This window comes from Phoca vitulina, unplaced genomic scaffold, assembly GCF_004348235.1.
Source record: "Phoca vitulina isolate PV1807 unplaced genomic scaffold, GSC_HSeal_1.0 scaffold14, whole genome shotgun sequence".
NCBI lineage: Eukaryota > Metazoa > Chordata > Mammalia > Carnivora > Phocidae > Phoca > Phoca vitulina.
In genome coordinates, this window is record NW_022589717.1 from 21,603,796 (window position 1) to 21,622,993 (window position 19,198).

General features: G+C 38.7%; 1 protein-coding gene across 4 annotated transcripts in view; it reads right to left on the reverse strand.

The window, feature by feature from the left end:
* OTUD4 (OTU deubiquitinase 4) overlaps positions 1 to 18,986 on the reverse strand; it is a 43,519-nt gene extending 24,533 nt beyond the window's left edge. For 3 of the 4 annotated variants that reach the window (XM_032412925.1, XM_032412926.1, XM_032412924.1), the window contains exons 1-7: positions 18,728 to 18,986; positions 13,640 to 13,723; positions 11,082 to 11,132; positions 5,228 to 5,274; positions 4,469 to 4,541; positions 2,710 to 2,791; positions 979 to 1,111 (exon numbers count right to left, since the gene is read on the reverse strand). In XM_032412925.1, coding sequence (XP_032268816.1) covers positions 979 to 1,111; positions 2,710 to 2,791; positions 4,469 to 4,541; positions 5,228 to 5,274; positions 11,082 to 11,132; positions 13,640 to 13,723; positions 18,728 to 18,886 — 629 coding nt within the window. In that variant the 5' untranslated portion in view covers positions 18,887 to 18,986. Of the gene's footprint in view, positions 1 to 978; positions 1,112 to 2,709; positions 2,792 to 4,468; positions 4,542 to 5,227; positions 5,275 to 11,081; positions 11,133 to 13,639; positions 13,724 to 18,511; positions 18,624 to 18,727 lie in introns of those variants that run through there. The other variant, XM_032412927.1, reaches the window with a different exon arrangement.
* Positions 18,987 to 19,198: the final 212 nt, after the last annotated feature.

Sequence of the window (19,198 nt, forward strand, 5' to 3'; positions counted from 1 at the left end):
TGCACAATTCACAGCGCTTACCAGAACACATACCCTCCCCAGTGTCCATCACCCAGTCACCCCATCCCTCCCACCCCACCCCCCACTCCAGCAACCCTCAGTTTGTTTCCTGAGATTAAGAATTCCTCGTATCAGTGAGGTAGGAATAATATACTTTTATCTTCACTAGGAATGGAATTGGGTAGGTTCTTATAGAGAGTAAGTGTTTTAATACTGTTAATAAAAACTAAAAACTGTCGGACACAGTATCTAGAAACTAAGCTATACACATTATATATTTCTTTAAATTCTTACAAATTCCCTCCTTCAAGGAAATACTAATATATCCTAATTTTATATAGAATTAGGGCTTCCTAGTGAACTTAAGTAACTTGCCCCAAGTCTAGTTACTTTGGCAGGAAGCCAGGATTGAAACCAGATTTGGCTGTCCACAGCCCCAAGCTCTTAACCACTACCCTACACATCCTGTGTGGAAAAGAAAAGCCTGAGAGACTCTAAGTTAAAAGGTGCTTGTTCACAACCCTAAACAGAGGCATTACCCAGAGCTGTTCACATACTTGTACCCCAACTTGGGATTTTTATTATCTAAAAAGAAAAAGGAAGGCATTATCTGAGTAAGGAAACAACACAAGAAAGCCACGGAAATAAAATGGTCATTTTTTCATCACTGGATATGTAAACAAATGACAGGTTAACCTTAAAATTTCAAAATATATACACATATAGGCAGGACTAAGTCTATTATACACATACATATACTTGTAGCTCATGTAGAAATAGAGCCTATCAACCAAAAACATCAACTTTCAAAAACAGTCCCATAATAAAAATTAGATAAAAATCAGTAAAAAAGAAACTTGTACTGTAGATTGCTGTATTTTAGGACTACCACAGGCAACTCCGTGCCTCACATTCCTTATTGAACTGTTTCTTTACAGGGCACTATAAAGATATTTTAGGACTTAAATTCATTCTTACTTGCAACTGTCATCCTCTGAATCTGATATCTCACTGCTGTTTTCATCAGCTACTTCAGAGGTGTCCAGTCCCATCAATATTTTACTAACATCAGTTTTAAATACCTTCTCATACAGCAATTCATAAAGGAGAGCTGCAATTAATAAGAGAAACGTTATGCAACATTAACTAATTTTACGTTTTAACCCAAAACTGACAACGTCTATTGCCCAGGCTTCAAAAATCCTAACTAGGGCACCTGTAACATCTTCTGATCAATAACACGATTTAACCGAAGTTACCTAGATAGAAAGCAACTAGAATTTCTGTCTCTGTAATTCAAAATCATTACATAAGATACTGCCATTTTTAAAACACAAAAAGGTACCACAACCGTGAAACAAGTATGATGACAGTAAAAGCTAAACATGCATATTGAGCAATTACTGCATTCCAGGCACTGTGCAAAGCCTTCACATATGTTCGTATTCCAGGCACAGCAAAGTATTATTATTCTAACAGTACAGATGAGGAAACTTGAGAATTAGAGAGGTTCACATAATCTGCCCAATCTTAAGAGATGTGGAAAGAAAACATTAAGAAACTTTAAGATTCCTAGAAGAGGACAGCTTTTCATAAGGGACTCCAAAAACAACTGTTACAAAATGTATTCTGAGCAGCCACTGAAAGAAAGAAGCATATTTAATCAACTTTTTTGCTTTAAAAAAAAACAAACCTCTAGAAAACACGAAAATATAGATTACCAAATACTCAAAAACATATTACACATGGTGCAATATGTGACTCTCATTTGGTTATACTGCAGTGATCTTTATGAAACTAAAAATTCATCAACAATAGGTGCCCACTCTCTAAATGAGTCCCCAAAGAGACCACCTTCTCACAGATCACTTTTTTTCACCCCTGATATCATCCCGACCACAGGCACTGAGAAGTAAAGGTAAGGTAGGCTCCACGAGCTATCCTTCCCAAAGCTGAAATGTCTAGATTTTAACCAGCTGGAAGAGGAGGACACAGCCCAGGATACAGACAGCTACACTTTATTTTAAAACAGATCCATCAATCTTAAAAACTGCATTACAAATATCTTTACTGGTCACCACTAGCTTAAGAACAAAGGAAAAAGCTGTTACATGACCAGCACTGATGCTCTGTTTGAGTGATGATAAAGGAGATAAAGAAGGTAGAAAGGAACTACTAAAGCGGTAATTCTCAACTGGGGAAGGAGAGAGGATTTTATCCTTCCAAGAAACACCTGGCAAAATCTGGAGAGATTTTTTGCTTGTTGCAATGAAAAAGAGAGCCCTCTACATGGTACATGCCAGGGATACTACTAAACATCCCATAATGCACAGAACTGCTCCAAAGAATTATCTGGCCCAAAATGGCAGTAGTGTCAAAGTTAAGAAACCCGGTTCTAGAGGCAAAAAGTCAAATGCTTGATTTGCTCATTTAGATTTTCAAGCTCTATACCGGCAACTTTAAAAACACATACAAATCCTATATACCAAAATGAATTACTGCAGGAAAGAAATAACTGTATTTACAAGTCAAACTCAAGCTACTAGCTCCATTTTTCCCTAGTCAAACAAGTTTTTATTACAGTATTAATATTTTTGCTAACCTAAGATTCTTAGTATATCTTTGTATACAACAAAACAGACTTGTTTGCATTAAGACTGTATAGCTTAGGAATATAACTTCCTATACAAACACAAGGGTGATACTCACATTGACACATTGCAGAGTTCTCTTTATACTTTATGGGATAGACAATATCATAATGATTTCCATTTGAAAAACACAGTAATACCTGAAAGGGAAAAATTAAAGACACCTTTCAGTCCTTCATTTATGACACTTACATAGCAACTTTTATCTCTAATTTCTCTGAATTACTAATAAATAATTTCCAAATAGAAAATGATTATTTTAGGGGCACCTGGGTGGCTCAGTCGGTTAAGCGTCTGCCTTCGGCTCAGGTCATGATCTCAGGGTCCTGGGATGGAACCCTGCATCAGGCTCCCTGCTCAGTGGGGAGTCTCCTTCTCCCTCTCCCCACCCCGCTCATGCTCTCTCCCTCTCTCTCTCGCACATGCACTCGCAAATAAATAAAATATTTTAAAAAATGATTATTTTAGGGGCGCCTGGGTGGCTCAATCGGTTAAGTATCCGACTCTTGATTTCAGCCCAGATCTTGATCTCAGGGTCATGAGTTCAAGCCCCACACTGCGCTCCATGCTGGGCATGGAACTTACTTAAAATGATTATTTTAGAAGCAACCTAAGGCTTCAATGTGGTCAATTATGGTATATCCAATGCTGAAATGTTACATAGCCATTAAATCAAAAAGTTCTTAATGACCTGGGGAAATGCTTATGGGATCACAAAAAATACACAATATACATGAAAACAACAGAATATCAGCTACTTAAAAAACAAGACAGCTGAAAGACTGTAAGAAATACTAAATACTCCAAAACCTTATTAAGATGCTTACCTCTAAGAGGCACAATCAAAAGTAAATTTCTTTCTGCTGCTTTAGTTTTAAGTACTTTCTAGATAGTCAATTACTTACGCAATAAGAAATACACACTGATTTTGTTTGGATTATGTCATATTCCAAAACCTGTATTGGAAAGGCCAAATCCAGAGCCATGTACCTTAGAAACTCCGAAGTCCTTTTTATAAAGGTAGTATTTCACTCAATTCCCCTCCCCCTTAACACCATTAGCATGATGACAAAACACTTCAATTTGGCCTGGATGATTCCAAAACTGCTAATTAAAACAAAGTTCTCTTAATGAATCAACTGAGGGTTTTTTTTTTTCTTTCTAGGCTTCACACAATTTTTTAGTTGTTTCCAGTTTGTGACTAGATAATAACACCTCAGCCAGTAAATTATCTTTATAAGGAGAAATATATCACTATTACCCAAGTATTTTTGGATGCAATGGCAGAATCTACTTTCACAAGTTATTGTAGTACTTAATGTTTATAGTCATGCGAAACGGTCTAGTTAATCATATACACTAGTATCTGAGGTTTCTTCCTCTAGTATAATGTTCTGATAGCGTTCAACACAGTGATTTGTGGGGAAAAAAAAACAAATACAAAATATGACTCAATAATGATTAACAGGTGGGGCACCTGGGTGGCTCAGTCATTAAGCGTCTGCCTTCGGCTCGGGTCATGATCCCAGGGTCCTGGGATGGAGCCCTGCATCGGGCTCCCTGCTCTGTGGGAAGCCTGCTTCTCCCTCTCCCCCTCCCCCTGCTTGTGTTCCCTCTCTTGCTGTGTCTCTGTCAAATAAATAAATAAAATCTTTAAAAAAATAAATAAATAATGATTAACAGGAACTTTAAAAAATTATCATAAACTTCATACAAAAATATTTCAAAAGGTCACCTTAAAATTAGAGCTCAGAAGGTCAAGGTGGCAAGTGGTTCTTACACTTAAATCCTTTAGAAACACTTAGAAAAATTCTTACCTTCTCCGGAAAATTATTTTCAGTTACTTGTGAAGGAGAAACATTTGGTTCCCGATAAATGATAAAATCTTTCCTGAAAATAAAATTGAGCAATTACTTCTGAGAAAATGTATTTCATGACTTAACCATTTGTTCGTTCATTCATCAAGAGCCTAATATGTTCAAGCAATGTTCCAGGCAGTGGACACAGAGCAGTAAACTAAAGACAGTAATACAATAACTAAGTTGTAAACACCTCTACGAAAGTACCTTTTTAAAAAGTAGAACTTCAAATATAATATGCATATATGCTAACTTCAGATACAATTCTAAAAGGAGACTTCAAAACTACAGAAATTGTGAAGACAAAATTTTATACAGATTATTTCAAAAAGAAAAAATAAAGCATTCACCTGCTCCTCTCCCAAACAAAAGTAGTAAAATAGTAACATGGGGTGTTTTGCCTCTGTTCTAGTGGCCATCTGATGCTACCAGCCCTGAGAAAGTAGGAAGCCATTCCTCTATCAAGTTGTAAGTGATATCGTTTACAGGCCTGAAAAAAGTCTGTATTCCTTCCCAAAAATATTTTGAGAATTACAATTTCTAAACGCTGACGTATTTAATGTCAAAATCTAATTGATGCAATTAAAAAATCTAAAAAAAAAAAAGCTTCACAGTTAAGGCATAAAACTGCTTAGCTATTTTAACAATTTTTTAGTATAATGGAATATACTAATTTCCCACTCAGTTTTTGTTTCCTGATGTTACTACAGTGTTTACCTGTACATAAGAGAAAGGGCACTTATTTCCACTTGTCCAACCCATTCCTGTATCGAAGAAAAAAAGTTGGCACTTAAGTGTCTCATACTTTACAATACATATACCTCTATACAATACCTTAACACATACCTTTACACAATATATCTAATGCGCTAGAAAAAGCTCATTAATATTAGTATTATGAATATTATGAAAACATTTATATAAAACAGACCTTACATATATAACTAAAAAACTACTTAAAAAAATAGCCCAAGTCTCTGTTGTAAAAATCCTTAGTAACACAGGGTGAAATGATAGTTCCTACTGGTATGGTAAGACCACGGAGTGGTATCTCTAAGTGGAGACCCTGCTGAAGGCAAGGACTCTGTCCTTTAACCTAGCACCCAGGACATAGCTTGGAACATGTATGTGCCCAGAAAATGAGATGTTGAATAGAAGGAGAACTCAGGAATCACAAAGGTTAAAAAAGGAGTAGGTCTGTTATTTTCAGGGTGATTGAAAGTACAAAGAGATCAGTGTCCTAGCAATCTTTCTGAAATGAGAGAGAAGTTCTACAGCCCTAAAGGAGTCACTCTATGTCTTTAAGCCTATTAGAGGAAATGGCCAGTATATCAGAATTTTAAATATCCATACGTACTCTCTGACCCAGCAATTCAAATTCTGTAACTCTACCCTAAACAAGTATTTCATAGGTCCACAAAAATGTACATAAACAAGGATGTTCACTGTAGCTATCTGTAATAGTTTAAAAAAAATTTTTTTTAAAGAAAGTCTAAATATTCCATTAATAGGAAAGGAGTAATCAAATAATTTATGGTTCATCCACACCATGCATGGAACACCATGCAATCCATCTAAAGAATGAGGTACACCTACATGACTGAGTTAGAAAGATCAGACTGTCAAGTATAAGAAGTCAGTCATGGGGTGCCTAGGTGGCTCAGTCAGTTAAGCATCCAACTCTATTTTGGCTCAGGTCATGATCTCAGGGTCATAAGACAGCCCCGGGTCAGGCTCCACGTTCAGTGCGGAGTCTGCTTGAGATCCTCTCTCTCTCTCCCTCTGCTCCTCTCCCTGCTCATTCGCATACGCACGCTGTCTCACTCGCTCTCTAAAATGAATTAATTAAATCTTAAAAAAAGAAAAACCCTATTGGGTAAGAGAAACAAAAAGGTAGGTTTAGTATATGTATGTGCAGGTGTATGAGGACTAGAAGGATACATCCTAAATTGACAGTGAAGACAAGATCAGGGAAAATGAAGGATTTTCACTCTTCATTCTGTCACATCTTTTACCATGAGAATGCATTCCTATACTACTTGTGAAATTAGTAAAGACTTAATACCGAGACTCACTAACAATAATGAGCTACGGTAAGCGAATGTTGCCACTTTTTCCTTTAAAGAAATTTGAGATAAGGAAAAGATTTTAAACAATGTGTTGATCTCAGACAAGGATAATCTTTCCCCCAGAGATTTTTCATTTTAATGGTTCTTAAAGGTTGGCTCTGGTTTTCAAAATGAAACGGGTACCATATATTAAAATAGATTTCTTAAAATAGGCCTCAGCCTAACAATCATGGCTTCTCATAAACTGCTACAAGTGACATTCTGGGGTAAAGGAAATCCTTCACTCAAACCAGTTTGTTTAAAACATAAACATAAGCTACATCTACTTCATGCAAAAGACGTTAAATCACTTTGGAAAATTATTCTATTCGTGTCAACAAAATACTACCTCTCAAATAATGCACCATAAGTCCTTAATCTTCAGAATAAATTCTGTTGTAGTGTGGTTAAATAAACAATGGCTATCATAGTATCTTGTCTTCTCTAACCGGGGTCAATTATTAAGTTATATAAAATACCTAATGTTCTACCATTGTCTTCCACCTTAAGGCTGTAATTTTATTTACTCATCACTTACGATGTTTAATATACTTTATTGTGGGTGACAGTACAGCATTTCTGCAAAATCTGTTTTAACTAGTGAACTATATAAAAAACATGTAACTTAAATGTTCTTCAACAGTCACTAAAAATAAACTTTTGTTACTAAAGATGCTATTAAGAAAATGAAAACATAGTTATAAATTGGAAGAAAATATTTGAAAATTACATTATCAATAAAGAACTTATATCCAGTATAAAGAACTCTTACACAATTCAATAAAACCAGCAACATAACAAAATATGGGCAAAATCTATGAACAGACATTTCACCAACAAAGATATATGGATGGCAAATGAGCACATGAAAAGATGTTCAACATTAGAGAAATAAATACAAGTTAAAACCACCATGACATACCACTACACAACCACTGAACAGCTACAATTTCAAAGGCTGACAAGACTAAATGTTAACAAAGACATAGAGCCGTTGGAATTTTCATATATTGCCAATGAGAAAGCAAAATGGCAGAGCCACTTTGAAAGAGTTTGGCAGCTTCTCATTAAGTTAAACATACAATTACCCTGTGACAGCAATTCCACCCCTAGGTGTTAATCCAAGAGAAAATAAAACATATGTCCCCATTAACACTTACAGGCAAATACTCTTAGCAGCTTTAATCATGAAACAGTCTAAAACTGGGAAGAACCCAAATATTCATGAAATGATGAATGGACAAGCAAACTGCAGTACATCCACTATAATGAACTCCTCAATAAAAAGGAACAAACCACTGATACACCCAACAACAACATGGATGAAACTCAAAGTGTTTCCATTATGCTAAGTAAAGAAACCAGATACATAAGACTACAAACTATATGATTCCATTCATATAGTCTAGAAAAGGCAAAACTTACAAATCAGATCAGTGGTTGCCAACAGCCAGAAGGTGGGGAAAAAGAGATTAAGGGCAAAAGGGCACAAGGAGCTTTGTGAAGTGATGGAAACGTCCCCTATGTGTTTGTAGTGGTGGTTATGCAACTATATACATTTGTCAAATCTCATCAAATTATACACTTAAAATTGGTGAATTTTAGGTGAGAAAAAAAATTGGTGATTTTCACTGTGTCGATTTTACCTCCATAAAGCTGACAAAAATATATTCTTGCAAAAGTCTGAGGTATTTTTCAAAATGCTCCACTGGCATTTTAAGTAAAGAATAAAGATGTTTTCTCTAAGAACTGGGTGAAACATGTAAGAGTTTATCAACTATGTTTCTCTTTTCATTTCATACATCCTATATACCAGGGAAAAAGAAAAACGAATAAAGACATAAATATCTGTTGCTATTAAAGAAGCACAAGGGGCGCCTGGGGGGCTCAAGTCAGTTAAGCGTCTGACTTCGGCTCAGGTCATGACCTCAGGGTCTTGCAATGGAGCCCCACATGGCCGGGCTCCATGCTCAGCAGGGAGTGTGTTTCTCCCTCTTCCTCTGCCCCTCCTCTTGCCCATGCGCATGCATGCACACACTTTCTCGAATAAATAAATAAAATCTTAAAAAAAAAGGCACAAAGAGAAGGTACCTGAAACATCTGGAGAAGAAATTTGATCAGATTGGGGAAGGGGGTGTCATAAAAACAAAAAAGCTGGCCAGCCAGCACCCTGGGAAGGAGACCCCTGTCCCATGTGCTCAAAACCACAACTTTCCTCCTTCCTCTCCTACAGAGGCCCAAATCAGTCTCAGTTCACTTCACACTACGTCATTTCCTCCCTCTCTCCCCTTTCTCTCCACTCCCACCATGTCCACCCTTCCTCAGAACCTCATAGCTTGACAACCTGAACTGCTACACAAAGATTACTATAAAAAACACTGTGGGATTTTTCTTGATTAAAAAGTTAATGAACAGGGGCACCTAGCTGGCTCAATCAGTAGGGCATGTAGACTCTTGATCTCTGAGCAGTGAGTTCAAGCCCCATGTTGGGGGTAGACGTTACTTAAAAAAAAGGGGGGGGAGGAGTTAATAAACAGACTTTGTTATTTCCTTTTCCTTTATTTTCCATAATGGAGTAAAAATTACCAGGAATATTACTAGAGATAACAACATTCTGGTGTTTATCTTTCCTGTATGTTACATACAATGCAATGTGGATTTAACATTCAAACCACACACACAAATCAGTTCAGCACCCAAAATTGAAAGGTAACTATGAAAATCCCAAAAGCAATAAAATACACAATCCTCATCTTCAAAGAGGCTTTAAGGTAAGAGAAAAAAAAAAAATGCAGGAAAATGATATTTGTGACCATGATATGTGGGCAAAACTCAGTACTGAAATGACTGAAGTAAAAATGGAGTCAGGAGTGGATTTAGCGAAAAGACCTTCAGAGGTATCTGTCTCCAAAACTGGAGTACACAATACTTACTCCTTTTTTCACACTGCATGTAATGTGCACATTTTACCATGTATTAAACATTTCTTTTTTTAAAACCATGCAAATGGTCTTCCCACCTCTGGTCTCATCCACTTCCAAACCATCTCTGCATTATTCTTCTATCCATCCATCCAGACAGCCAACAAAGAAGCCAAGCACTATTCTTGGTTCTCAGCAGTGACATACTCACTTCGTGTCTCAAAAAATTTAAAAAGTTTCCCAATACCAGATTCTCACTCCCCAGACATAGACTTTGATTCAGGTCTGGAATAGTGGAATTTACAACCACCTCAGGTAATTCTGATGCAGATAGTCTATGGCTGACACTGAGAAATGCCAGCCTAAAGCACAAGCTCCAAACTACTGAGCCTAGCAGTGAAGGCTCTTCCGTGATTGGTCCCACAGCCTGCCCTCTGACTTCTCACTACCTCCTACCTTCACATGCTTCACGCAAACTGAAGTGCTTTCTGAATCTGCCTTGCTCACAGTTTTCCCTTTCCTAGAATTACCCTTCACCCTAGGCATTTCTCATTCAGAATCTATTCAGATGTCAAATGCCAACCCACTACCTCTTCCTTTGCCAACCCACTACCTCTTCCTTTGCCAACCCAGGTAAAAAGATAACTCTGAATGCCTATAGCATCATATCTAGACTTCTTATGACACGTGCTTTCTCACTTCTATTAGGTATTTTTCCCTACTACAAGTAAACTCCTGAGAACAGCACCCAAATCCCAGTTTCCTCTGCATCCCCAGAGTGCCTGTCAATTCTTGGCATCAACAAGGACTCAAATTAGTTTCAGAGAATCAAATGGAGACCCCAACTGTTAATCAAACACCCTGTTCCTAAGTTATTATTTCTTTTCCTCCCTGACTCCTCTTCTTAGCTTCTTCCTTGGCTAATGTCATTTTAAACTCAACAGAGATTAGCTCTGGGGATAATGGAATATTCTACAAGGGACTCTGTGTGGCATTTCATGATATTTGGATTTTTACAGGGAGAGTATTAGTTTGGAAGCAACAAAAACAGAAAAATTCTTTTCACTTCAACATGACTGAGAAAAGTATGGCAGCGGGACTTGGGGAAGTGGCATCCTTTTCCTCTCAACAGTCTCTTCCCTCTTCTCAAGCTGATCATGGGAAATGGAACCTCCATAGAAGAACCTATCTTCTCAGTGGCCTAAAGAAGCATGCAAATCTTGCACCCTGTCCACCAAGACCAATACCCATACCAATACAGCATCCTGAAAATCATCACCGTTATCGTAGGTCTTCTATGCTACATTCAGATGCCATTATGACAAAAATAAAAAAAGCATGACCCTGTCCTTACTGCAGCAACATCCAGTACACAGCTCCAACTGTCTTCCAATTAAATGCTACATAAAATGTGCAACTAAGAAATGTTTATTTTAAAAAAAGTATTTGCTGTAACCCCTCCATACACTATATTGCATTTTAATGAATGTTGAATACATTACTTCAATATATAAAAAATAGAATTACAGAATCACTGCATACCTGTGGATTTTCCAAACGTTTTAAATACTCTTCAAATGACCCTTCTATAAACTGCAAAAAAAAAAAAAAAAAAGTCTATTAGAAATACATCAAAACAAAAAACCTTTTCACTGTGAATCACTAAGTTCTTGCATGAACCTTGGAAACATCAGTAACAGTAATATATATACATATATACAACCTAATTATTAAAATACATAAAAATCATTAAGTAAAGATTATAAACAGACAGAAGAATTTTATAAAGGAAACATTATCAGAAAAGATTTCCTGGACAGGATGTGGACAGGCACAGGCACAATGTGGCATGAAGAGGCAGTGAGCACTGTGTTGAGAAGACAGAAGCCAACCAGCCAGCAGGAACAGGACAACTGGGTGGGGGAGAAGACAGTGAGAGAGGAACACAACTGGCCACCTGTTTATAGAGGGCCTTGAGCCCAGGAAGGACTTGCAGATTGAGGGAGAAGGCAATTCAAGGTCACTGCCAGTGACATTATGAACAGAGAAATATATAAAACAAGCACTTAGGAGTATTTTGGTAATGGCCAACACAGAGAATAGAATTAAGAACATATTAGCTAAGAAATATTAATTTACTAATCACAGATATGTATATTGTCTCTTAGATCAGTCACACTAAAAACACAGATGAGAACTAATAATGCAAGATATTTTGGAGAACCAACAAAATATTTCTAAGATAGCTTGCTTCATTGTTTAACTTAAAAAATTTATTCAAGCTCTGCGATTTTTGTTAGCCATCACACTAATTTAACTGCGAAATCTCTAAAAAACATTAGTCTGAAACATCAAATTCTATTTAAAGTATAGTCCCAGTTAACTTAACAAATTGATACACTTTTTACAGTCTCCTGGCTATAAAAATCTTTTAAACACCCATGGCTTTTTTTTGAGACTGAGATTAATTCTTTTATAGATCATGTGCTGTCAAATTCCCAAAAAGTATCTTAAGTTTCAACACATGCTTATAATAAAACAGCCATATATTTTAAATATCCTGCCAATCAGCATTTTATAGCCATATATTTTAAATATCCCACCAATCACAATTCTGTATTAGGTGATTATTTATACTTTTGGGGAAAAAAACCCCACAGAACCATTTAAAGTTGGAAGAGACCTACACAGTGTTCTGACACAAGCCTGCATCCAATCTGAGATTCTCCTTTCTAGTCAATTAGAAAGTATCCATCTAGACTGACTAAACACTGTCAGTAAACAAAGCACAAAACTCCACCTCCTTCCCATGACCACCTTTTCCAATTTTGGCCAACAGGAATTGTTTAAAGGCACTTACTATAAATTATAAAAGGAAAGTAAAACTTCTCCCCATGGAACTTTCAACCTCTGATCATACCTCTTAAGACTGTTGAGGGCTAAATAAATATATGCAAAGAACTTAAACAATGCCTGGCACAGAGAAGTGCTCAACCAATGACAGCAATTTCCATTACTGTCAACAGTGTTTTACTCTCTGGGGCCAATAATAATGATTAATCACTTGTAATTTCTTTAAAATACTTAAAGAGCACTCCACTCTCCCCATCCCTCCCCCTTTTGTACTATACCCTAACACTCTTATCTAACCTCCACATCACCAGTTTCCTTTTTGTAAAACAAGTTCTCAATCTCCTGATCAAGTAGGTTAACTCTCCTTTCTGGAATACATTACTGCCTTTCTTATAACACGGCACCCAGAATACACCCAGAATGTCACCAGTAGTAACATCTGGCTTGAATACAGGAACACCAACCGAAAAGCAGATCCAAATTAAGAACTATTTACCTATTAAGTTTTAGAATTGAGTTATTTGCAAGGTGTCAGTGTTTTTTTGGCAAAGAGGAAAAATATCACTGAAAGTCCGATGACATAATTCTAGGTCATAAAACCAGTAACTAGTAAATCCTATAAAGCTTTCAATGTAAAATGAAAACAGGCCACTGTGGCATCCTATTTCACAGCTACTACATACTACTGAGAAAATTACAGTAAGTTGCTATACAACATCCTAGCAACTATTAATCATTATTTACATAATTACAGTGTTCTGATGTGTGATTCACGATGATGAACCCTGAAAATTAAAAATCTATAAATGCCTTCTGATAAAATTAAAGGTTCAGTATTAGCTTTGCTCAGCATGTTTTTTATACTCCAAGTCTGAAATTTTTTAAATTCATAGGGGGTTACCAATCACAGAAAACTATTAATTAACTGACACCCAATTCCCTGACCATGATAGACAAAGCTCACTCTTAATATGCAAGGATTCTGTCCAGGTCATCCTTCCAACTTCCACAGTTAACTATCATAGCTTTCTAAATGTCTAAAGAAATGAAAACCACAAAAAAGCCTAAAAATGTCACAACTGAATATAATTGGATTTAAATTCAATAAAGCAGTTCTTTTTTAATTTTTTTTTTTTCCATAACCTGCATTTAAGATCCAGGCTGTGAAACTCCCACCAGGCCACTTCTAAAGGCTGAAATATAAATGCAAGTCAAGACACCATTCCATGTTTAAAATTACAAATTACCGCTTCAAATTTCTCTCTGTTCTCTCGAAGATAGTGAATACAAGCCATTCTGACTTCCACATGGCGAGACTGAGAGTGCAGCACCTGAAAAGGAAAAGCAACACACTATTACACATTTTGTTAAAAGAGGATTTGCGGTACAAGCTAGCACTTTCTTTCACACCCTAAATAACCTCAAAACTGATAGAAATCAGTCTCTCTCCATTTGCCATTTAGTAATTTCTAAATCTTTATTCATTCCCACCTCTTCCTCTAACCACAGACGAAGTGACCTATACAGTCAGTGGTACTTCTTAAGTCAGTCTGGAAGAATTTATTACCATTTCTCCTTTAGGTCACTCCTGTGAGGAAACCTTTGTAAACTTAACATACTTTTCCTTTCTTGACCAGCCCTCTTATAGCCTTGCTCTTCACAAAGAAGGGCTAACAGAATTCCTGCTACATAGTACTTAGCTTCATCCTATGCTTGCTGGAAAAGAGAACAGGCAACTTCAACAGGAATCCATTAAGCCTGTAAGAATTAGATTTCTTTTTCTCAATAATTTGGAATTACTTGCCTTATGTAGAAATTTAAGTCCACTGTGGGTTTCAGAAAAATTAAGGTGCTCATTCCCAAATCCTTGTCAGGCTTACACAACTCTTGAAAGAATATCCAAGTGAGCAGCACACAGGATGCAAACATGCTGCTGTGTGCTGTCATCCCAACAGCCTAGAAACTTGCTCTTAGGCCCAAAATCTTTTTTTTTTGTTTTTATTTTAAGTAGCTCCATGCCCAACATGGGGCTCAAACTCCCGACCCTGAGATCAAGAGTCACGTGCTCTACCAACTGAGCCAGCCAAGAGTCCCAGCCCAAAATCTTAAAGCACCAACTGAAATAAGACACTACAAAGATGATCCAAATCCTCTCACTTTGTAGCCTCTGTATTCTTCTGTTAAACTAGTTCAACAAAAGGATACCTTATGGGCATTTTGTCTCTTACTAAAATGCTGAAGCTTTGGTTTGAAAGAAACTAGTATAACCAAATGTTTAGGAACCCTTCTGGCTAACCTCCAACATTTTTAACTATCAAGCTTAAAAGAAAAGATTAAAATTATTTTCTATTACTGAGTGTCTCAAACGAAGATGTTCCTGGTACCCTAAAGGGTTAAGGGGGGGGGGGGACAAAACCCTGAAACATTTAAAATAACCACATGTCCAAATACTAATAAGGCTCTTGAGAATTTATATTAATATAAAGTAGCTTTAAGAGTTACAGGTCCAAATGAGTGATTTTTCCTCATGTTCAGGTGAGCAGAGAATTCAGGAAAAGGGAGGCTCCAGCTGCATTTTACAGGTCTCTATGGATAACATCCAAGGTTCATTTATACTCACAGAACTAAAGGGGCGCCTGGTGGCTCAGTCAGTTAAGTGTCCAACTCTTGGTTTCACTCAAGTCATGATCTCTGATCTCAGGGTCATGAGATGGAGCCTAGCATCAAGCCCCACACCGGACTCTGCATTCAGTGCAGTCTGCTTGAGATTCTTCCCCCCTCACCCTCCCTTTCTGCCCTTCCCGGCACACGCACTTGCAATCACTAGCACACCCTCTCTCCATCTCTCTCTCTCTCTCCCCCTCTAAAATAAATAAATAAATAAAATCTTTATACTCACAGAACCAGACAGGCACAACTGTCTGGAGACAGCTAGTTATGTCTTTACATTAAGGTAAATTGAAGATGTACTAGCTGAAGTTAGCAATAAGTTTGTTTTCAGTATACAGCTGGTTTTTAGCTTAACGAAGTACACCTAACATTGCTATCTTGGAAACTATTAAAAAGCATCCTTATACATTCTAAGCTTCCAGCCCTGGAAGAAATGTCCATATATAAAAATAAACCACCACACAATATTTTTGCCAATTCAACAAATGACATTTAGCAACACTTCTTCCACAGAAGCTACTTTAGACACTATTATGAATCAAGGTATTATTTGAGTAAACCAGTGTTGTCTGTTAAGGGCTTTCCTGGCATCGGCAAACTGAAGATAGTGCTAAAGCCATTTACCTAGCAACAGGTGGCAGACATAACTGAATAAAGCTTATTTTCCATCAAAAACAATGACAAGCATATCTGTTTTTTCTCCTCTTAAAAAGTCTAATTAGCACATGAAATCTGAACCTATCACTCAGAAGCAAAATTCTCAGCAACTTCCATAAATTGCAGAGTGCTGGAGCTTTACAAAGCCAAGCACTGCAAGAGAAGCAAGGTTAAATGACAACTGTTGAAAAAAGTATAACTTTGTGCAAGTTCAAGGACACTCAGGAAGAATGCAAGTGGTAAGACAAATATCTCTGCAAATTATTATATACATGAAAATAACCTAGAAAATAGGAGACTTTCTGATCTTTACTTGGGACAAGATAGTGATAAACACTGGGAAAGGCCAAGACACACTGCTTTAGCAAATCCTCTAAGAGCACCCTATTTTTAGCTCCATGGCCACAGAGCTGATTCAGGTCAGGTCTCCTGCAGGCCCAAGTCCAGAAGTGTAAAAAGGGAAGGGCCTAACTAAATCAGGTAATTTGGAGGGAAAGACTACTCCTAATTCAAATCTCTCCCCTACCCTACCTCCCAAAGACTGCCATTTAGATTATTTACTCTGGCTCCTTAGAAATGATAAATATCATTGGAAAAACTGTTGGCAAAAAAGTAAATCCTTTGTACGTATTTTTATAGAGCACACCCTTTAAGCCTGAGGTTGGTGTTACTTCCCTCCCCACCCCAATACACAGACACAGACATACACACACACACAGACACACTTTGCCTTTAGCCATGAAGGCTATACCCTTAATCCATGTCTACTTAAGAAAGGAGTTTCCCTCAAAATTCATGGATTTAAGTTTTCTAAGCTCAGTATACTAAAAATCATAGTCACATAATCGAAGAGGATTTTTTTTTTTTTTTTTTAAGATTTTATTTATTCATTTGAGAGAGAGAGACACAACGAGAGAGGGAACACAAGCAGGGGGAGTGTGAGAAGCAGGCTTCCCGCAGAGCAGGGCGCCCAATGCGGGGCTCGATCCCAGGACCCTGGGATCATGACCTCAGCCGAAGGCAGACGCTTAATGACTGAGCCACCCAGGTGCCCCGAAGGGGTATTTTCTTATGCCTGATTTAAATCCTATGAGATACAATAAAAGGTGTTATATGATGTGAGCAATGAGTTAGTTCTTAGTGATACTAACTTTGCACCTTTCTACTTAAAAATAGAGATTCCCCGGGCGCCTGGGTGGCTCAGTCGTTGGGCATCTGCCGTCAGCTCAGATCATGATCCCAGGGTCCTGGGATCGAGCCCCGCGTCGGACTCTCTGCTCAGCAAGAGGCCTGCTTCTCCCTCTCCCACTCCCCCTGCTTGTGTTCCCTCTCTCGCTGTGTCTCTGTCAAATAAATAAATAAAATCTTAAAAAAAAAAAATAGAGATTTCCCCCTTCAATAAGAGAGATTTCTGTATAATCAAGTTTGCCAATTATGGCACAGGATACTGAAACCAGACACACTTTTCTACTTCAGTATGAACCAGGATCGGGATAATCCAATGCCAAATAAGCGTCATACTTCCCTTATTTCCATTCGTTTCTACCTCCTTCCTTACCAAATTCTTGCTAGAGCTAACACTATGTGTAAATAAGGGCTGAATTCACTTCCACCCCTTCTCTCTGCCTCCGGAGGTGCTGAGCAGTCCAGGGAGGCTGAGGCAGAAGCAGCAGGGCAGATGGAGATCCAGAAAATTCACAAATCGGACAGACTGTTTATCTACTAATAGTAAAGACTGGGATGGGAGTGTGTGAACATATCCCACAACAACATTGGAACATCCTAAATTTCTAAAAATGAGAGAAATCTAATGAACTGAAAAAGAGCTGAATTTGGGGAGTTATACAAAGAACGTCTGAATGACAATGCCTGCAACATAATGCAAACCTGAAGTAGGTAAATCAACTTCTCGCTTGAAAAAAAGATTTTATGATACTGATGGGAAAACAAGGGCCTCTAGAAAATAAATGGCTGGCCTTTAGAAGTTAAAAAAAAAAAAAAAGACCACAGACTACAGATGTTAAGTAAAACATTTACTCACAAACAGAAATTTTGAAAAACTATTTAGGATTCAAAAAAAGGTAGGAAAAAAAATCATAAAAACTCTACGGCAGGGAAAGAGCAGGAAGAGATCTTAAGTTGAAGGAAAGCAAACTGTGAAAGGTATGAAATGCACACCAGGGCAGTAATGTGAAACTTTTATCCAACTATTTCAGCAGCTATTTTTCAATATAGGATGTGTTGTGGTGATTGCATACCAACTACACAGTGTTATATAACACGGAAAAAGCTCTCTTATAAAAGAAAAAAAATTATTCCTTGTTAGAAAGTCATGTTGACCATTAGCAAGGAAAAATTCGGTCAAAAGCCTAGAGAATCCCCAACACCAGACTTTTAAGAAGTAAATTATTTTTAGCACACCTTGCAGAGCATAACAAAGAGTGGAATCTACTTAAAGACAATTCTTTTGAAACATTCTATATTTTTAAAAAGCTGACTTTCCCAAACTGCACATTTTTCCGCTCTTGAGTCAAGTGGACATCGACGGGCTAGACTCCCCCACATTCCAAAGTCCAGTACAGGAAAAAAAAAAAAAAAAAAAAAGCTCTGCGAGTAATGCCTGGTGCACCACCTCCTCTAGTAAACATCTGGTTTACTGGCGTGAACGCTGTGCTTATAAAACCGAGAGAAGGTGAATGCGGAACAGAATGGAAAAATATCATTTCGCCAAGTCCCCAGCAATCAATCAACCGTACACGCGCTCAACAGGCCTCACAGGTTGTCCTCATTACCTCTTCACCGGGAGGGACGACACCGACACCCAGTTAATTTACGGGTTTTTAAGTTTCGATTTACAGCTTCCAGACCCAGGGCAGCGTCCCATTCCTGCGTTACAATGGACCGCTGTGACGCCAGCCTGGCCACGCGCTGCCCCGGACGTGGGCGGCCCGCACAGCTGCCCGCCGCCGCTTTCCCACCCAGCCTCCCCCCGTTCCCCACCCCGTTACCTGCTCCGCCACGGCCCGGAACAGGCACGACCCGTCCTTGGCGACCAGTTTCCGATACAAGCCCAGTTTCCGCAGATAGGCGTCCATGGGCGTCGCGTCCTCGCGGGGCCCCGCGCCGCCCTGGTCCACCCCGTCGGGAGCGCCGACGGCCGCCTCCATGTTGCCGGTCCTACTGCAGGGCAGGCGCGGCGCGGGCTAACCCCACATGGCCGCGCCGCCGGCTCCTCGACGCCCCGGCCTAGGACGGGCGGCGGCTCGGGCTCGGGCTCCGCCTCGGGCTCGGGCTCCGCCTCGGGCTCGGGCTCCGCCTCGGGCTCGGGCTCCGCGGGCGGCGGCAGGCGGCGGCGGCCCGAGGCAGCGGGCGGCGCTCCCCGCGCGCATAGGGGAGCCCTACCTAATGCATGGCTGTGCGCACGCGGCCGCCTCCCGGGAGACCACGCGCCCGGCGGCAACGGGGGGCAAACTAAAGAA